The sequence below is a fragment of the Westerdykella ornata genome (assembly GCF_010094085.1).
Source record: "Westerdykella ornata strain CBS 379.55 unplaced genomic scaffold EI97scaffold_14, whole genome shotgun sequence".
Classification (NCBI taxonomy): domain Eukaryota; kingdom Fungi; phylum Ascomycota; class Dothideomycetes; order Pleosporales; family Sporormiaceae; genus Westerdykella; species Westerdykella ornata.
The window spans coordinates 476,411-494,724 of record NW_022986864.1 but is presented as its reverse complement, the minus strand read 5'-3'; the positions used below and the strand labels follow the sequence as shown (position 1 = coordinate 494,724).

The window sequence follows — 18,314 nt, the reverse complement described above, 5'->3', positions numbered from 1 at the left end:
TTTTACTGGTCGCCAATTGTGCATGTTAGACTGCCGAAAGGCGGGCCTCTTATCGCTCCGGAAGCTACAGGGAGATTGCCGAGCTCTCACTCTCCCAAGAGTCGTCCTCGCACATCTAGCGGCGTCCGGCGAGTAGTTGGCTGGATAACGTCCGCCTGGCTAAGGGTCGTTTTCTTGTAGTCCCATGGACAAGTTAGCAGCTCAGCATAGCGATTCCCAGCGTTTTCGCACTTGTCTTCAATGCCGAGGAAATTGCCAGGAATGTAGTCGACTCCTTACGTTCAGCGATGATTACCGAGCGTCTATCCAGTCTCTTCCACAATGCAATCCGATGCTTATACAACTTCAAATCTCCTTTACTTTCTGTTTCTCTGGCGCAACTATGCGCACCGTTGCTCTCCTTCTCGCACTCTGCTCATCTCTATATGCGTGTGGGGTAGAGCGCCGAGCTCCCTCCAGAATCGCAGGTAATCCGTCCTCTTCGAGCTACTGCTTTCCGGCCTAAATGTCGACTGAACAGTTACTCCTCATGTTCTTACACTCGAGATTTCTCCCTTTCGCTACCCCTTGACATCGACTCACAACCACCTGTCCAAACGCCAAAATGCAGGCCCTCCTATCGCTCCAGTTCAAGACGGGTTGCAAACTATTGGCGGGCGTGTCTACATGACCAACATCACTCTTACCGGCCGTCCCTACACCGTTGTCATCGACACCGGCTCCAGCGATACGTGGGTTGCCTCCTCAGCGTTCACCTGCCTTTCGCAATTCGCGAGAACCTTGCTCCCTCAGTCAGCCTATAGATTTGGGTCACTCTACAATCTGACGGAGTCGCCCCATTGGGATCCCATAGAAGGGTATACCTTCCAGGTCGCGTACACCGACGGCGAGTTCCTGAACGGAGAGCTGGGAATGGAAGAGTTGCAGATTGGCGGCTTGACCGTCACCCAGGTCATTGGTGTTGTTGAGCAAGGGTGGTGGGTGGGAGATGGAATAAGTAGCGGGCTGTTGGGGTTGGCGTACTCGTCTCTTGCGAGGAATGTGCATGAGTTGAATTATACTTCTGTCATTACCAATCTGTAAGTCGTCATCAAGAAAAGGTGTTTGAGAGGACAGGACCGAACACGCAGAATGGCTAAAACACTCATAGATTCGCCACTCGCGCCGTATTACCCATCTTCTCCCTTGCTCTCACCCGCCCCACCCGCATCGCCCCTCGAGCAGGAGGTCTCCTTGCCATCGGCGGGATCCCCACTATCCCCCTTCAGAGCGACTTTGTCACCGTCCCGATCAAGCCCAAAATATCCAACACCTATGCCTTCTACGCCATCCAAGTGCAAGGCTTCATTGTCATGCCTGCATCCACACCCGGTAGCACCACAGCACCTCGAGGCTGGAAACTGAACTACTCGAGGGCGCCAGTGGAGACCATCATCGACTCTGGAACCACGCTGATGTATTTCCCGGACCTTGTGATGGAGTACATCGCGAGCGCTTTCGTGCCTGCGGCTGCATATTCGTCCCAGACAGGTCTATACATGGTTAATTGCGGAGCGGCTGCCCCGAGAATCGGAGTCATTATTGGTGGGAGGACATTCTGGGTTGATACCAGGGATTTGATCAATAATGAGACCGTGGATGGACGGGTCAGCACCATGGGGACTTGTGTGATGAGTGTACAGAAAGTTGGGGGTGGGAATCCGGTTTTGGGAGATGCGTTTTTGAAGAATGTCGTTGCGGTGTTCGATTTGGGGAGGAACGAGATGGGGTTCGCACAGAGGGTTTATTGAGGAAAACAAAGACGATGACGAATCGCGCTGGCTGCCGTATGAGTACATGCGAGAGCACACCATGAAACAGATTCTGCTGAATTGTTGGCCGAACGCAGACACAGAGCGACTCGTGATTCTTATTATGTAGTGTCCGGATGCTCGTGTAATTTGGTCTTCCCATATGCTCCTCCAGCCAGCTTCCTCATCTCCAGGGCCCGCTTATAAGGTGGTGCCGTGGGTGGCTGTATGGGATCCAGACTGACTCTATCCTTGGGCAGGTGATATGTAGCGTCCGAGTCAAATGCAGAAAGATCGCCGCAAGCTAGGAATGGGGCAATCCACCGAGCACCTCCATCTTGAATATCATCCTCCTGTCCCTCCTCGTCGCTTTCGGAGCCCAATTCGATCTCCACTGCACCATCTTCTCTCACAGTCCTCTTAGGCTCAGTCTTCTCTTTCTTCTTCTCAATACCCAAACCAGCACTACCGCCCAAAGGCTTGTCCAAACTCGCGGTAAACCCTTCAGGCGGGCAAAAGCCCTCGCAAACCACAAAGGCCTCAATACTGCTTGCCCTACTACTCCTCGGCTTCGCGACCCTCACCCGGTGAAACACAATCTTCAGCTGCGCAAGCAGCAAATCGACGTCTTTGCCACGGAAGATTTTGGCCACGAATTTGCCTCCAGGCTTCAGTACACAGAGAGCCAGGTTCAGCGCTGCCCACAGAAGCTGGGATTGGACGTAGATGTCCAAGTCGTGTAGGCCTGTTACATCAGGGGCACCGTCCGAAATGACTAGGTCGACCGAGTGTGTTGGCGATGATGATGCCGACGTTGAGGAAGGGTCCAGTGCTCGCAAGAGGAGGGGTATGGTGGAAGGATGCGTGATGTCCGCTCTAAGAGTCGTGACCCCTTCCAAAGGAGACATTGGCTGCAGATCGATGGCTACGATGCGGACGTCTTTCCTAGGTTCCTTGTTCTCCTGCTTTTGTGCGGCAATTTCTGACTCTTCCCTCGCATTCTCCTTGTTCTCATCACCCAGGACATACCTCCTCATCTCCTCCTGCTTCCTCTCCCAGCCCGCTCTTCCGAACTTTTCACCTTTGATGAGCACTCTTGATAGCACTTGCGACCAACTCCCGGGTGCTGCACAGAGGTCCACAACACGGGTGACATTTTCGAAGAGGTTGAATTCTTCGTCTAGTTGGACGAGCTTGTACGCTGAGCGGGCGCGCCATCCCTCCTCTTTGGCGAGTCGATAGTATGCATCCCGCTTATCTTTGGACGATTTGCCCATCTTGGTGTGGGTAGGGTGAGGAGCCCTAGGGGATTACGAAGGAGAATTATCCCGGGTTTGCGTGAAATGCCAGTTGTGCTGATCGTGCAATACAGCAATTCGAAATAATTAAATTCCTATGTGGCCTTCACAATATTCGCCGTACGCCTAGGGACCTCGTTTTGCGATGCGTGATTCTCCAAATTGGGTTTACGATGTGAAAGTCTCTGCACGTGCAGTCGCTTACCGCTAACGGAAAGTATACGCGCTGCAAGTGGAAGCGGGGCAGTTTTACCCGACCTCCGACGAAATTTCCCAGACCTCCTACGAGCAACCTCTCCTCCAGGCCACCGGAGAATTGAGAAACCATGGTGCAAACCTCCGCGAAACGAAGCCGCCCCCACAAGAACGGCGAAATGAAATCTCGCAAACGGCAGAAAGTGGAAGGGCAATCGCGCAAGGTCCGCCTCGATCAGCTGCAATGGAAGCCGGTGGAGATGCCGGATCGCCTCGACGACTATGAGGGCTTTTTCGGATTGGAGGAGATTGATGATGTGGATGTTGTGAGGGACGAGGTGACGGGCGCGGTGACGTTTGAGAGTAGGAAGGCGGAAGAGAAGCTGAAGAAGGCGGAGGAAGGGAACAGTAATAAAGTAGAGGAAGAAAGGGAGGACGAGGAAGGCGATGCGGAATCCTGGGAAGGGTTTAGTGAAGATGAGGGTCAAACTGAAGCGCAGGAGGAAAACGCACAACATGCGGCAGAGGAACCTGCGACCGTGGAGCAGCCAGGCCAGACAGCAAAGGAGAGTAAGAAGAAGGATAAGAAGCGGAAACGGGACGATACGAATGGCGAATCGAACCACGAGACCAAGAAAACACAGACAAACAAGCCACAGCAGAAAGACGACTTGTCAGACGTACCAGAGCTCAATGGGAAAAGTGTCTTCGACATCCTAGCGGATGCGCCAACGGATGATGAGGATGTTGAGGTGGATGTGTCGGCCTGGGAACCCCTAGGGCTGTCCCCAGACACGCTGGAAGCCATCGCTCGCCTGAAGTTCGCGCAACCTACAACAATCCAAAGCTCCGCCATACCGGAAATCCTCGCAGGCCATGATGTTATCGGCAAGGCTTCCACAGGTTCAGGCAAGACGCTAGCCTTTGGCATACCTGTGCTGGAAACATATCTAGGCTTGACTCAAGGCTCACCGGAACGGAAGTTACCCCTAGCGCTCATAGTCTCACCGACTCGCGAGTTAGCGCACCAGATTTCGGCGCACTTGTCGAAACTCTGTTCTGGGGTAGATGAAGCCCCCTCCATAGCTACTATCACTGGAGGCCTTTCCGTCCAGAAGCAACAGAGGCAGCTTGAGACGGCGAACATCATAGTCGGTACCCCTGGCCGATTATGGGAAGTCATCAGCAGTGGCCACGGTCTGCTAGCATCGCTGAAGAAGATTCGTTTTCTGATTGTAGATGAAGCCGATCGTCTGCTCAGCGAAGGCCACTTCAAGGAGATGAAAGAAATCATCAACGTGCTCGACCGCGAAGATTCCGAAGGACCCAACGAGGACGAACCCGAGAACGCCCGCGACACCGAAGACTCCAAGGTCGAACGCCAAACGCTCGTCTTCTCCGCCACCTTCCACAAAGGCCTCCAGCAGAAACTCGCCGGCAAAAACAAGAAAGCCGGCGAACTGATGAACAAGCAAGAATCCATGGAGTACCTGCTCAGAAAGCTCCACTTCCGCGAAGAAAAGCCCAAGTTCATCGACGCGAACCCCACTTCGCAGCTGGCCTCGGGGCTCAAGGAAGGTCTGATTGAATGCGTCGGCACGGAAAAGGACCTCTACCTCTATTCAATCCTTATGTTCCATCCCAACCGCCGCTCGCTCATCTTCACAAACTCCATCTCCGCCGTCCGCCGCCTCACTCCCTTCCTGCAAAACCTCAATCTTCCCGCCCTCCCCCTCCACTCCCAAATGCCCCAGAAAGCGCGTCTGCGATCCGTAGAACGATTCGCCGAGCGCGCCGGTTCCATCCTGGTAGCCACCGATGTCGCAGCACGCGGCCTCGATATCCCAGGAGTGGAAATCGTCATTCATTACCACCTCCCCCGCACAGCCGACACATACGTGCACCGCTCCGGCCGCACAGCACGTGGCTCCGCGTCGGGTTCCAGCGTCCTGATCTGCGCGCCAGAAGAAGTGGCAGGCGTGCGCCGTCTCGTCGCCAAAGTCCACGCGCAGGCGTCGTCCTCGGGGAAGAAAGCGAAGACGACGCATTTCATCCGCACGCTCGACATCGATCGCCGCATTGTGTCGCGATTGAAGCCGCGAGCCTCGCTCGCCAAGACTCTTGCGGACGCGGTCATCGCAAAGGAGAAGAAGCACAGTGAGGATGACTTTTTGCGGCAGGCAGCCGAGGACCTGGGTGTGGAGTACGATAGCGATGAATTGGAGGCTGGAATGAGGGGCAAGAGGGGCAGGGGCAGTGGGAGGAAGAAGAAGGAAAAGGAGGCGAGGAGTCTCTCGAAAGCGGAGCTGCAGGCTATGAGGGCGGAGTTGAAAGCGCTGCTGGCACAGAGGGTGAACACGGGGGTTAGTGCAAGGTATTTGACTTCTGGAGGTGTGGATGTGCAGAGTTTGCTGAGCGGCGTGGGGAACACCGCATTTTTGGGTGAGGTGGGTGGCTTGGGACTTGATGATGAAGAGGAGGGAGGCAGTGGCGAAGGCAAGTAGTGCTTGGATGGCGGTTGGAAAGATGTAAATGCATTTTCAATGTGAATGATCCTTGGATATCCTGTCATGTAAGCAGTATTCACCTTCAGAAAAGGAGCATTTCTGCTTTGAAGCACAGTACGTTGCACATCATACCCCAGTATATCATTTTCGCTGTTTACAGCACAGTATGCGGAGTATGGGACCGACCATTCCTACCCTAACTTATCACCGCATGTAAAGAAGCAAATCCTCGCTGCGTTTATCAAGATACAGTAGATTGTGTAGACGACAGATTGTACCCTTCACATCGTCCACACACGTTGCACCCCCAACTAGTTCACAAACCCACCCAATGGCGTAGCCCACCCTAACTCAACGATCCAACCTCAGCTGGGCCAACTCACTCTCCAAGTCGTCGGCGCGGGAAACTCCAGCAGCCGGCCTATGATCTCGGCCACCAACATTCGCGCCGCATTGCGGACAACGCGTCTGCTCCATTGGCATACCACACCCCCCAACCGCAAAAGGATGTCCATTGGCGCACGTATACCAATGCGCCGTCCCCCTTCCAAGCTCTCTCGTCATAGCTGCCAGAACAGCGCGCCGTTCCTCGGACGTGACGGTTTGCATGAAGGTGCCGCCATTCAAAATACGCTTGACATCTTCGATTTCCGAGACCAAACTTTGAAGCTTTCCGCCGTGTTGCTTGCACCAAGTGAAGGCTGAGTCGACGTGCATTTTCCCCATGTCCTTCAGGCTCTGCGCATCTGCCGGCGTCGACCTGAACGGCACCTCAATCGCACAGTATCGCGCAAACAAGATATTGCCTTCCACAGCGCGTTCGTAGTCCTTGGCCTGAATGGCTTCCGTGATGAGAACCTCGCAGTCAACCCGGCTTTGAGACAGATCCAGCGTTATCTTCGTCCGGAGAGGACCTTGTTTCACTTTGCTAAGCTCATTGACCATGTCAGCGAGCAGAGCAACATCGCATCGAATTAGTAACGCTAAAACTATGATGTGGAAAGTGACCTGGGATACTGGACTTTGTAACTGGACGGCCGTCGGACTTCCAGCTCTACGCCTAGCAATCTCCACGAGCTGCCAGATCTTCGCGAACGGGGTTGCATCTTTGTTGACTTTAGCATAATACGATGCAATGGCATTTCGGGCATTCTTCATATCGTCATAGCGGGTCCACCCTTCCGTAAGGTTCACGAGAGTCTGAAACTGGTTTCCGCGGCTCCCGCTAATATCTAGTCGGGGAGGGAGCACTGCATCGCTTGGAATATGTGGTGCCTTTGAGAGTTTGTCCTGAGCTTCGAATAGCTTTTCCGAGACAGGGCTGAACTGAGAGCCAGCCCAAGTAATGAAACGCTTCGTGCTTTCGTCCAGCAGAACACGGCGTACCAAGCGACCGTATCGATTTATCCCGCGAAGAGTGCCCCGGCAAACGGGGCAGCCAGGAAGCTGCTTCAATTCGCCTTGGAAGGGTTCGGTGCACTGTATACCCTTGATTTTGCCGTCGGGGTCTATTTCGTAGACCTTCGATATTTCCAAGCTCCCGTCCATGTTCAGCATGGTTATCCCGTGGCCGCAGTTGGGGAATATGACGGGATCGTCGTCAAGGTCTACTTCTTTGTACGTTTTCATCTCCAGGTAGTCCACAACCATATCCTTGATGGTGCTATTCCCACACTGTTGGCAGTACTTCGGTGCTGGGCAGGTTTCGCCGCATACAGAAGGGCCTAGATAGTCAGGCACGTATTCGACGATTAAGCTGAACTCGGACTGTTACTCACATTGGTGTCCACACGACAGTATTTTATCGCAGCGCTTTGAACACGGAATGAAGTCGCATGGGGCACCACACGGCATCGAACTGTGCATAGCAAGTCATTATCTATAAGTTCTGGGAGTGGAATGTGGGAAACTCACCATCTACTGTGCGGACAACCAGAGGCACATTCTGCTTTTGCGCACGGGGTAGTTACATGGTTCTGAGCATACTTTATCACATCTGCTATGACTACAAGCAACCTGGCATGGCATTTTGCATAGCCCGCACGGTGTGCCTGGATGACACCTGCCAGCGCAAGTATGATCGCAGTTTGAGTAAGGTCGACCGCAGATCTTGAGGCATATTTTGTGTGTCAAGCCGTTGCAGGAGTTGCAGGGCCTCGTGCCTGGCAGCAGATCAGTGAAATCCTGTTAACAAACAATTTCTAACTCACAGATGTGACCGCACTTAAGGCGTGTGCCACACTCGGCAGTACATATGTAGGTCTTCGCATTGACATCGACGTGGCATTGCACCTTGACGGTATGCTTGCAATTGTCGATGGTCTTCTCCGTGAGAACTGTACACTTGATCTTTCCTTGGTTCTGATATTGATGACAGAGCAAGTCGTTCACTGTATCGCAATTGAGCCGGACATTGACGTTCCTAAGGAATTCTTTACACAGTGGATCGCACTTTTCGCCGCAGGGTTTGGGGCATACATGCTCGCATCCCTTTTTAGGCCTATTGCAGGGCTCAAGGCAGATTACATCTAAAGAAAAAGTTAGATTCAAGGCTAGTGGGAAATTTTTCCAAAAGTACTCACTCTTGTGGCGTAGATCTGAGTGGCATTTCTGCTCACAAGCATGACCACACGGCTCCAAACGCTTGCCACAGCGGAGGCTGCAACCGCCTTCTGGAGCATGTATTACAAAGTCATCTGGCTCTTTGACCTCAATAGTCGTCTCTGGATGCCTCGAGCAACACAATGGAAGCGCTGGCCCAATGTTGCCCTGCATTTTCAACATGTCAATAACCTGCGACCACATGGGCACCGCAGCACTCGTCTTGGAGTTCCCGATGATTTACATCCCATGCTGCGCTCGGCTCAACAGGACGTTGATCCGGTTTGGAGTCTTCAGAAACCCACACATATTTTGCCGGTTTGATCGTACGAGGGATACAATGACGACCTTCCCTTCATTACCTTGAAAGTTGTCAATTGTGGCAGCCTTCAGACTTTTTAGAAGGCTAGTCTTCATGGCTGGCAGCTTCGCGGTATCGGATCCTAAATCTGCCTTCTCCAGAGCCTCTGCATCTCGATCGTCCAGGACAACTTCATACTGCCGGGAAAGTTTGTCGCGAAGTTTGAACAGTTGACCAAGATACGGGGTGATAACAGCAATATCTTGAGACGCATACCCCCCCTGTGAAAAGTAGATGGGCCACCAGGCATGCCGTCATCTCCACTTCGAAATCATTGGATTTGGAGGAGGCCACAAGTTCGTCTGTTTCCGCGCCAACCTCGGGAACCTCGTGATCGAACCAGAACAGACGTTTTCTCATCCCCACGACTTCCGGATAGAGGGATACATTGGGTGCATCCTTAAGCCGTGGGTATAATGTCTCTCTAATCAGGGTGGAAATTGAAGGGTGCATCCGGCTGGATCTCCAAGGTGCTGAAGGATAGTTTCCGGGCTGGAAGCCATTCCGGGGGGCTGACGAGCCGCTCAAAGAGAGACATATCGAGGGAGTATTTTTTCCCATTTTGGCTTTCAGAGGAGAGATTGTAATTGTTTACAGAGGGCTTCAGCTGCTGGTGGTCTCCTATCAAGATGGCATGCTGCACGATGGAAGAAAGGCTGTCAAAATATGAGCCTCCAAGACCTCGCCACCTTCTTCCACAAGCAAGATTTTGATAGGCAGGCGTTTTAGAAGATCGAAGTGTCGCGCAAGCCCCGATGTCGTGACGCCGATGATATCGGCCTCATACAGACACCTAAGATCCACCTCTTGATTGGCAGCATCATACATTTCCCTTGAGTTTTGATATGATTCCAACGCAGAAATGAAGTCCCGGTGCTGCGATGCTTGCGAGCCTTCCTTCCAGAACTCATATAGCGCTCTTCTTTCCTCGGGGTACATATCTCGGATGCCACATTCATCATCTAATAGCTCCTCTGCACTGCGTATGAGACGAGGCTCGTTCGTGATCCCACCCAACTTCCCATTCAGACAGGTTTCAAGTATTGATCTGGAACGGGAGGACCGAATCTGAAATCCATCCTCGCTTGCTCCCCAAAACTGTTGATAGTATTCCGGGTACTCTTGGAAGAGGTATTCCTTAATTCGCTGAGATTCGCTCCCTACTCCTAGCCCGCGAATTTCATGGTTGACATCATTAGCCTCATTGGCCATCCTCCGGAAACACTTGCGTTTTTCTTCAACCTCTGGACGGGTCTCATTCATCTCTCGTGCAACGACTCGGAGATTGAGATTCTGCAAACGCTAACTTTTGGAACGGCTTCCTATGCGAATGATCTTCCTGATTCCGCTGTCCAGAAAGTGTTCCATATCCTGGTCTAGTGCATGATTCGTGTAGGTGACCACCAGTATCGGCCCTAGATCACCAGAGATCTTGTTGGCTACTAAAGCTCTTATCAAAGCCAGCGCTGTGAAGCTTTTGCCCGTTCCTGGAGGTCCTTGGCATATGGCTAGTTCATGTGATAGTGCATTGATCAGAGCCTCCGCCTGTTTTGCGTCGAGTGTGCACGCATCAGTAAGCGTCTCCAACTCAAACTCTTCCCTAGGGGAAAACGACAAGACCTGCCCATTTTGCAATAGACAGCTAAGGTTGAACTTGAAGTTACGCTGTCTCGCATATAGAGGCGGTTCAACCTCTAACACGTTCTCGGAGTCGTTTGATGGTGCAAGTAATCTCGCGAAGGGAATCTCAAGTTGTGAAATCATAGACTGAAGGGCCTTGAGGGTGGGCTGAAATGTCTGAACCATTACTTTCGGAAATTCCACGAACAAGAGATTATGAGAAACTCTGGAACCTGTAGAGTAGTCCGCAAGAGTTATTGCATGGCCGTCTTCCAGCGGTCGGACGGTAAGCCGCGCGAACTGGGGATTTCCGGCAAGATCCTGGAAGAACGCCTCATGGTCTTCCTCTTCTTCCTCACTTTCCGATTCATTGCTTTTATAGTCCTGGGAATCATCTTCATCTCTGAAGTGGCGGCGCTTGCGAATTTTGATTTCCACAACGCAGCCAAAGATTGCTTGCTGAGTCGTAGGGTCCAAGATACAGACCAAGGAGTCTTTTTGCAGGCGCTTCTTCGATGTCCACCACTCTGCTCTACTGCTGTCAGACATCCTCTGAACTTCTTTCGGTTGGGTAACGGTCACCGTCACGGTGAGGCCGTGGAAGGGATCGCATCGAAGGCGCACGAATGATAGGCTTTTGTAGCAATTTACTCTCACACCGTGTTCCACATATCTCAACTTCTCCGATGGCCGCGATTGTTTGTACAACTCGGCTTTCAACGTCTCTCTGATGGGGCCGACGACATCTTCACGATAGAGTCGAAAGTGCCGATCAATCAAGCCTTCTATGCCAGGCAGATGATGAGTCGAAGAGTCCAGTAATGGGAGAAAAGGAGCGCGTGTGCAGATAATCTCTTGATATGTTGGCAAGATTCGAATGTCGCGAATATCCGCGAAATCGTTGTCGTGTCTTGGACCATGTTCCGAGAGATGTCCAGGAAGATCGATTGCGAACTCGAAATGTACTAGGACTGTACTTTTCTTGCGGTGCATCTGTTCTACTGCCATAGGTACGTCCATTCCCAAGCGGCCCTTTGCACGATTAAGCCACTTGAGCGCACCCACCGCGGTAGGGCCGTCAGTATCCGGCAATCCGGATTTTTCTTTCAGGGCAGCGGCAAATATATCAGCAATCTGTTTGAAATCGTCCATGAGAAGCGCGGTGCCATTCATGTCCAGCGTCTTAGCGAAGACACCCAGAACGGGTTCGAGTTCGTCGGCAGAGAGTGGATCCAAGTTCTTTGCCGCGAAACGAAAGCGTGCCAGTGCATATTGACCACCGGGCCCGAAAATAGCGTTATAGATTGTGCCGACTGCTTGTTCTAGTAAGGCGGAGCTGAGAACCTTCTGATAACTGATAGTCTGGAGGAATGGCAAAATGGACCGCATCACAACAGCACCCTGGCTTTGAGCGGCTGTGCTGTTGATCTCCTCCTTTACCAGGAAGAGTATGCGCTTCAGCCCCCCTTCCGAAGCGAGGCACTGAATGACAGATTGCATGATGCCGACGTCCAAGGCGATAAGCTCAAATGCTTCACTGAAAAAGTTGGATCTGCTTTGTCTGGAGCGAGACATGGGGCCTTGAATTTGAGCCCGCCACTGGCGGAACTTTCGCTCACTTTCTGGGTCACTTCGATGGGTGCTCTTTTTTGTCCGGTAAATTGTTTCGGACCTCCTGACTCAGGATCCTCATGAAGGAATATGCATTTGTCTTCAAACCTGCACTTCTTGCCCTCTGCATAGTGTCTGCAGTGCTTTCCTTTACGACGGTGAGAGAGGGGGCAGTGTTTTTGTGGGCAGCCTCCCGGCTTGTTGACGAGCGGACAACGTTGCATTGTAACTTCCTCGGAATCGACGGGGGCCGCGACGATGGCTAGAGAAGGAAGACGATGATTGAGGCAAGGCAAGATCGATTGGAGCGCGAGAGGACAGAGCGACCTCGGGGGAGAAGGGAGGACGTGGGAGAACAGAGCGACAGGGGTTGGAATAAGAGAGGAGAGAGCGACTCGGGCGAGGGAGAACCGAGCGAGAGTATGACGCAGCGAGAGGAAACACGGAGAGAGGAAACCAAGCACGTGGGGAGCGAATGACAGAGGTGAGAGCGAGCGTAAACGGGCAGAGAGAAGTATTGAGGAGAGCTCCAGAGAGGAAGAAGCTTTGGAGAACAGAGTAATAAGAGACCAGAGTGAGAAAAACAGACAACGATGAGGGAAACGACGGGATGCTCTGGAAGGCAGAAGAGTTTTCTGCCCGTCATGCGGGACCACGTGAGTGAGTGAAGCAAACGGACGGGAGCCGGTCGCGCCAAGCCCTGAGACGTCAACAGTGAACGGTGATTATACGATAACGATAAGACGGCGGCCGCTACTGTGTGATTTCACGACTCTGATTCATGAAGACTCTTTCTGTGTATGTGCAGTGAATGCTGTGCACGGAGTGAGACTCTGATCGTAGTATGGACGCCCTGGCGGTTACCCGGCACTGCCGCCTACGTGAAGGTGAGAGTGGCAGTGAGATGCGAAGGAAGTACGGGTGTTCAGGTATACCTAAGCTCTGAAGAATGCTTTCATTGCAATGTATCACACAGATCATCAATGCACATGTTATAGAGAGCAATAGTGTTTCAATACGTATCATCTAGATACATTACCGTGTCCGCCAAAAATTCGGCCTGATCACATCGCGGTGATCAGAAGATGCCTATCTTGATGCCCTATGAGATTTGTCCTATACTTCTATCGATCCTCCCTCGCTCATGTCGTCCTTAGTCTTAAAATATTTTTGATATGTTTTGAATTCTTTCCACTTTTTTTCTGTTCCTTTTTAGCTTAATAAATCTTTTTAACCCCTTTATTGCTGTACTGGTTGTGGTTACGGCGCCCATTTCCCTTCGTGTTGTACTGGCGTTGTCCATGGTAACTTGACTGTCTGCCACGGGAAGGCATACCATCAGCACCGTCTTGCGGTCTGGCATTATCCTTCAGGCGAGGGTGGGTTGATTGGCATCCTGACCGAGATGCATCCATGGTCTGGGGTAGCGTCCTCGAAGCGTTCATAAACTCGTGGAATGACCGGAAGTTCTTATTACAGAGGGCGTGGCATGCGGAGTCTGCGTAAGTGTTCCCGCGCGGATGTGAAAAGTAGAACTGGGGGCTTGTGGCGCCTGCAACCGCTTTTCGGCGGTTCCTCGGATTTGGAAACCTCCTCCTGGCTGGCTCAGTTGTGACGAAGATGCTGTAGGCAGTTGGGAAGGAGGGATAGTCCGCATGCGCTGTTGTGGCCCTCGTTCACTATTGACATGGTGCTGTGAAGGCGTTTCACCCCTCGCATCATTGCTCTGCCGTATGCGCTTTGGAGGTCCCCGCCCAGCATTGCTCTGTTGCTGTAACGAAGACTGAATGCTCACGTCATCGTCCTCCCTTCCGCGCTTTTGACCACGGTGAACTGGTTTAGCATTGCTTTGCGGTGATGACGGAGAGGGACTCCTGGAATCCGGGTGCGGGTTCGTGGGTTTGCGCATGGCACGGGGTTCTTTTGGAAGGGAAACGCACTTCCCATCATCCAGGACTATCTGTCCCTGTGGTGAGGGAATCGCTGTATCTGGAAGTTGTAGGAGCATGCTTTGATTGGCCATCTGTGCTCGCTGTGGATGTGTTGTTACATGCGTTCCTTGGAGAGGTTGCTCAACAGTATGCGGAGAGGGTGTAACAGGCAAGGGAACTGTAACCCGGTGTGCCAGTGGAGATTGCGATGTCGTTAGATGTCGTTTTGGCGATCGACACGGAAAACTCAAGGTCTCTGCTTCATCACAGTCTGGTGCCCGCTTCCGTTTCTCAGCCCAAGGGGCGATAGTCTGGCTTGGAGGGATCGAAACTGGCAAACCTTCCTCGATGTGCCACGGATTTCCGCCCGTGGCTTCTAATTCCCAGGTCCGCCGCTCCCAGAACTCAATGTTGGGGCTCCGCTTTACAGGCTCTTTCTTTATGAGTACATGCTCGAATCTACAAAGGTCGCCAAAACGACATGTCCCATTTTGAAAGTATTGGCAAATGATGCCTTTCGGAGCTGTGATATTGTCCGGGACTCGTTCATGAATGAAGAGACAGGAGTCTTTCAGAGGTCATTTCTGTCCGTGCATGTCATTGTAACACGCAAGACCCTCATGCGCATGGGAGAAGCTACAATGGAAGCCCTTAGGGCAGCCAGTCGCGCTGTTGACATACTTGCAAAAAGCCCTGACTCCCTTGCGCTTCTCCCGAAGTATTTCGCTGCTATCGTGCCATGCCGCAGTAGGATGCACCTTCAGTAGGCGCCATAGGAGGTCTTGAAGAGCGAAAATCTTTTGGTCATCTTCATTCCTCTTCTCTTCCCGTTCATCGATACGGTTCATGATCCGGATGATGGTTTCTAGATGGAGATTGCGGAGAACGATTTGGTGATCGCGTCTCTTTAGAGATCGCATGTCACCCATGATTTTGTCCATTGTGTATTTCTCCAGGTATCCGTTGATTTCCATCGTGGTAAGCTCGGCACGATTCAGCTGAAAGTGGGGATTCGTTTTCATGGTCTCCTCTAACGGAAAGCCGGTAGGTATGGACCAACCGTTAAAGATGGTTTTGGATGTGTCCTGGAAGCCAAATTCTATAATTATTTTGTCGCCATGATCTGTCTCATAATCGAAGTCCAGCTCTTCGGTTTTGTCGGATGGGTTTTCAAAGACGATTGCAGATTCGCTCTCATATGCCTCACGGCTTCGCCCGCCGCTTATGCGCTCAGAACAATTTGTGTCATCGTCAACACTTCCCATAGTATCAAGCTTATCATCAGCTTTTGCTTTCCCATCCGTGTCGTCAGGGTCATCGAAAATGATTGTGAACTTGTCATTGTCGTCTTCAGGAGGACCGGGGAGCCCCAGCTTTTTCGAAGCCTCGTGCATCTCTCCCAAATCGGCCGTTTCTGTACTATTCATATAACTCGTCCCGACTACAGGCATTTCCTTTTCATCTGTATCGGGCACATCCTCCAGTACAATCTCGAAGTCATCATTTTCCGCTTAAAGTATCTTGCCCATAACTTTCGATCGCAGAAGCCTCCATGGCCTCTTCCACTGGGCTCTCTGCACTCTGTATATCATCGGTATCGTCATCGGCATGGGTATCTCCATTTCCTAGGGGTAGGACAAATGGGTCCTTTGTCACAGCCGTGGCTTCGATATTGAGGGGACCTTGGTGTGAGTGATGAGAGATTTCTTGCGCGATAACGCCTTTGATGGCGGGAAGGTTAGTGCAACTTCCCCACGATTTGTTTAACAATTTCAGCCTTACCTGTTTCCGCATCACAGCTTTGATCAACGAAGCTACCCAACATCATATCCGCCACAGCATACGAGCTCGTATCTTCCCGAGATTCACATTGTTGTGGCGTTATCGTAGTCGTGTCGTGATCCTCGTCGTTGAATATGGAGGGGTAGAAATGGCTTTTCGTGGTGATAAAATCTGCTGCAAGGGCCGTTAGCTCATGCGTCTGAGTTGCCCAGGATGTTTGAGCAGCTGTACCCTCTTCTATGCATGTGTCTTCATGGCCGGGGAGGCTTGCATCCAATGGGAGAATGATAACATCAGAATCAATGCCTTCGTCGAGAGTATGGATGGAAGAATCAATCTCATCTATGGTGCTAGCGGCCGTAGTCGCAGGGGTATGCACGGGTGTGGAGTTGGAATGATTGTCCGCCATCTCCAGGTTTGCTGCTTCGGCCTCATAATTCGCGGAAGTGTGCGCTTCCTGCTTAGACTCATGGGAATTCTGCACCTCCGGGATAGTTGCCGGCGCCAGGCCGCCTTCTGGCCGAAGTGGACTGGTTTGCTCAGTGGTCTTCGCCTGAACTCCAGCCCTCCTGTCGGCTGCTACTTTGCTAGGGATGAGAAGTGTGGAAGAATTGACGATCCCCCCTTGTAGCCGGTTCTTAGCAGCCTTAAGGAAGAACTGAGTAATAAACTCTGCATTAGGATGTTCTTGGGCACTTGGCGGAGTAGTGCTTTGAAGACGCAGAACGGAGATGGTGGTCTCCATGTGATGTTTGGAGACAGTATCCAGCTGGCCTTCAACCACGGAACAGCCACCACTCTTTTCCGCTACTGGACCTTGGGGCTTGAAACCCACAATTGGATGGGTCGCGGTCATGATCTGGCCCGATGCTGGATTCAATTCACCATCAAGGCCGAAGGCAATCAGCTCCGTGTTTTCAGAGGTAGATTTCTCGGCCTGCGTCCGCAGCAGGATTGAGGCGAACACTGATACCGGCTTCTGGACAGTGCCCGTCTGAACTTCGCCATTGGCATCGCCGTAAGAGCCGTTGAGTTTCGTAGGAGTCCTGCCACTGTCCGTGAAATATCCGGAATCGCGAAGATGCTGTTGCGAGGGGCCGTTGGATCCGGAGGTCTTGTCCGTGTCCCCCACCAACGCGTCATGTCCGCAGTGGGATAGAGGAGTAATGAACAGGTCTTTGGGCAAAGGCTTGGATAACGAGAGGCTTGGTGTGCTATGGCGGCCAGAATGGCCACTGCGCTCAGAACTAGTGGATGACTTTCTCGATTCATCTATGTAGTCCTGTCAATAACAGCACCCAACCACCGGACATAGCAGATCACTGCTTACCTAGGCGGCCTTTGCGACCTTTGCGGTCCTGATTGTTTGCCTCGGCATACAGTTCATCTTGCTTCCTCCGTTCCTCCGTGTAGTACTCTGACGGGCGATCCATAATCTCTCTGAATTCAGCTTTGCAATCCTTGATTCGATCCCGGATTAGATCGAGGTCGTCCATCTTTTCCACCTCTGCAGGATCGCATCCTTTCATGATAGCATGGTACTTGCAGCCTCAACGTGCACATTCCACAGCTCGGCGTATCCCTGCTTGAGTTCGCACTGAGCCGCTTTATCATCGGGATGATAGCGGTTGGACCCGGCCCTCTGCTCTGGGTCAGACTACCTGTATGCAATATTGTGACGGCGGCGGCTTACCCTGACTATCTCAAGACGAGCACGTTCAATACGCTCAGTAGCCTTGTCTCGCCTCTTGCGGAAGGCTTCACGCTCGGGAGTGTTCTTGTACGGCAACGCTGGGATCCTGGCAGGCGCACGCTGCGTGTGTCAGTAGGTCGAAGAAGTCAGGTCTGTTCCAGTACATGCCTTGCTATCGTCGACCTTGATCCATTTATTCACCTCATCGGGATGAGCCTCATGGTCGGCTGCGCGCCGCTTCGTACCCTTCGAGGGGTCGGAAACCATAGTAGAAACGTTCACAAAGTTGACTTGGTAAGACTGTAAGACAGGTTGGGAAGGTTGTGAATGTTGTGAAGTTAAAGCAGGCAGAAGACACCGCAGTCCCATGTAGGGAGGGACGCTGGAAGTGGACCGAACGCAGAGACCATGACTTCGCTTGGCATCGCATACAGCCTCTCTTTCCTTTCACAAGCATTGAGGTCATTATCGGAAAACGTCACGGCGGTCTGTTTCGAATACGCGTGGGGGGGTGGTGGGAGCGTTGGTGATATCTGAGGAGGTAGTGAAAGTCGAGATGATGGATTCTACACCCATGCTGAAATATTCGCCAACCTTTTACCAGGCGCCCTATGCAGCCTTTGCGCCAGTGAGTCAGTCTAACCATCAACACCACTGGGCGGATATGTCCTCACCAGAATGTATCTCAGCTCCTCATTTGCTCCCTTGGCCGTCCGCTTTGTTAAACAGCGCCAGAATGTTTTCACTCCCGGCCTCCGCAGCAACATCCAACGGAGTCATCTGAGCCTCATCCTCTAGGCCGGCATCCAGCCCCATATCCAATAGCGCCTTGAACATCCTACCTTGTTTCTTCGGCGTATATATGATTTCGTCCGAAAGACCAGCAACTACATGGAGAAGATTCTGGCCTTTGGTGTTGACCACT

The 18,314-nt window shown here is 52.1% G+C and overlaps 7 protein-coding genes across 7 annotated transcripts; 2 read left to right on the top strand and 5 right to left on the bottom strand.

The window, feature by feature from the left end:
• Positions 1 to 615: 615 nt before the first annotated feature.
• Positions 616 to 1,790, top strand: EI97DRAFT_379201 (acid protease; the record flags this gene model as incomplete). The annotated part of the gene is made up of 2 exons (XM_033795698.1): positions 616 to 1,079; positions 1,151 to 1,790. Coding segments are annotated over 2 exons (1,104 nt in total), but the record flags the coding sequence as incomplete, so codon positions are not given.
• Positions 1,659 to 3,240, bottom strand: EI97DRAFT_77082 (uridine-2'-O--methyltransferase TRM7). The gene has a single exon (XM_033803058.1). It carries the CDS (start codon positions 3,065 to 3,067, stop codon positions 1,913 to 1,915), a length of 1,155 nt encoding a protein of 384 aa, XP_033653033.1. The 5' UTR covers positions 3,068 to 3,240; the 3' UTR covers positions 1,659 to 1,912.
• A 157-nt stretch (positions 3,241 to 3,397) lies between these two features.
• EI97DRAFT_434331 (DEAD-domain-containing protein) lies at positions 3,398 to 5,882 on the top strand. The gene has a single exon (XM_033798608.1). It carries the CDS (start codon positions 3,415 to 3,417, stop codon positions 5,785 to 5,787), a length of 2,373 nt encoding a protein of 790 aa, XP_033653032.1. The 5' UTR covers positions 3,398 to 3,414; the 3' UTR covers positions 5,788 to 5,882.
• A 136-nt stretch (positions 5,883 to 6,018) lies between these two features.
• Positions 6,019 to 11,947, bottom strand: EI97DRAFT_475520 (uncharacterized protein; the record flags this gene model as incomplete). Its single annotated transcript, XM_033801924.1, has 12 exons — positions 6,019 to 7,514; positions 7,569 to 7,648; positions 7,721 to 7,952; positions 8,001 to 8,318; positions 8,373 to 8,613; positions 8,665 to 8,889; positions 8,969 to 9,318; positions 9,442 to 10,029; positions 10,060 to 10,123; positions 10,157 to 10,421; positions 10,452 to 10,528; positions 10,562 to 11,947. 12 exons carry the CDS (start codon positions 11,945 to 11,947, stop codon positions 6,142 to 6,144), a joined length of 5,199 nt encoding a protein of 1,732 aa, XP_033653031.1. The 3' UTR covers positions 6,019 to 6,141.
• Positions 11,948 to 14,492: 2,545 nt separating this feature from the next.
• EI97DRAFT_459392 (uncharacterized protein) lies at positions 14,493 to 15,365 on the bottom strand (the record flags this gene model as incomplete). The annotated part of the gene is made up of 1 exon (XM_033801004.1): positions 14,493 to 15,365. The coding sequence occupies one exon, from the start codon at positions 15,363 to 15,365 to the stop codon at positions 14,493 to 14,495; it is 873 nt and encodes a 290-aa protein (XP_033653030.1).
• Positions 15,048 to 16,886, bottom strand: EI97DRAFT_76985 (uncharacterized protein). The gene is made up of 3 exons (XM_033803057.1): positions 15,928 to 16,886; positions 15,697 to 15,870; positions 15,048 to 15,635 (listed from the first exon to the last, which is right to left on the bottom strand). The coding sequence occupies exons 1-3, from the start codon at positions 16,550 to 16,552 to the stop codon at positions 15,415 to 15,417; spliced, it is 1,020 nt and encodes a 339-aa protein (XP_033653029.1). The 5' UTR covers positions 16,553 to 16,886; the 3' UTR covers positions 15,048 to 15,414.
• Positions 16,887 to 17,221: 335 nt separating this feature from the next.
• Positions 17,222 to 17,656, bottom strand: EI97DRAFT_459390 (uncharacterized protein; the record flags this gene model as incomplete). Its single annotated transcript, XM_033801003.1, has 3 exons — positions 17,222 to 17,338; positions 17,390 to 17,509; positions 17,573 to 17,656. 3 exons carry the CDS (start codon positions 17,654 to 17,656, stop codon positions 17,222 to 17,224), a joined length of 321 nt encoding a protein of 106 aa, XP_033653028.1.
• Positions 17,657 to 18,314: the final 658 nt, after the last annotated feature.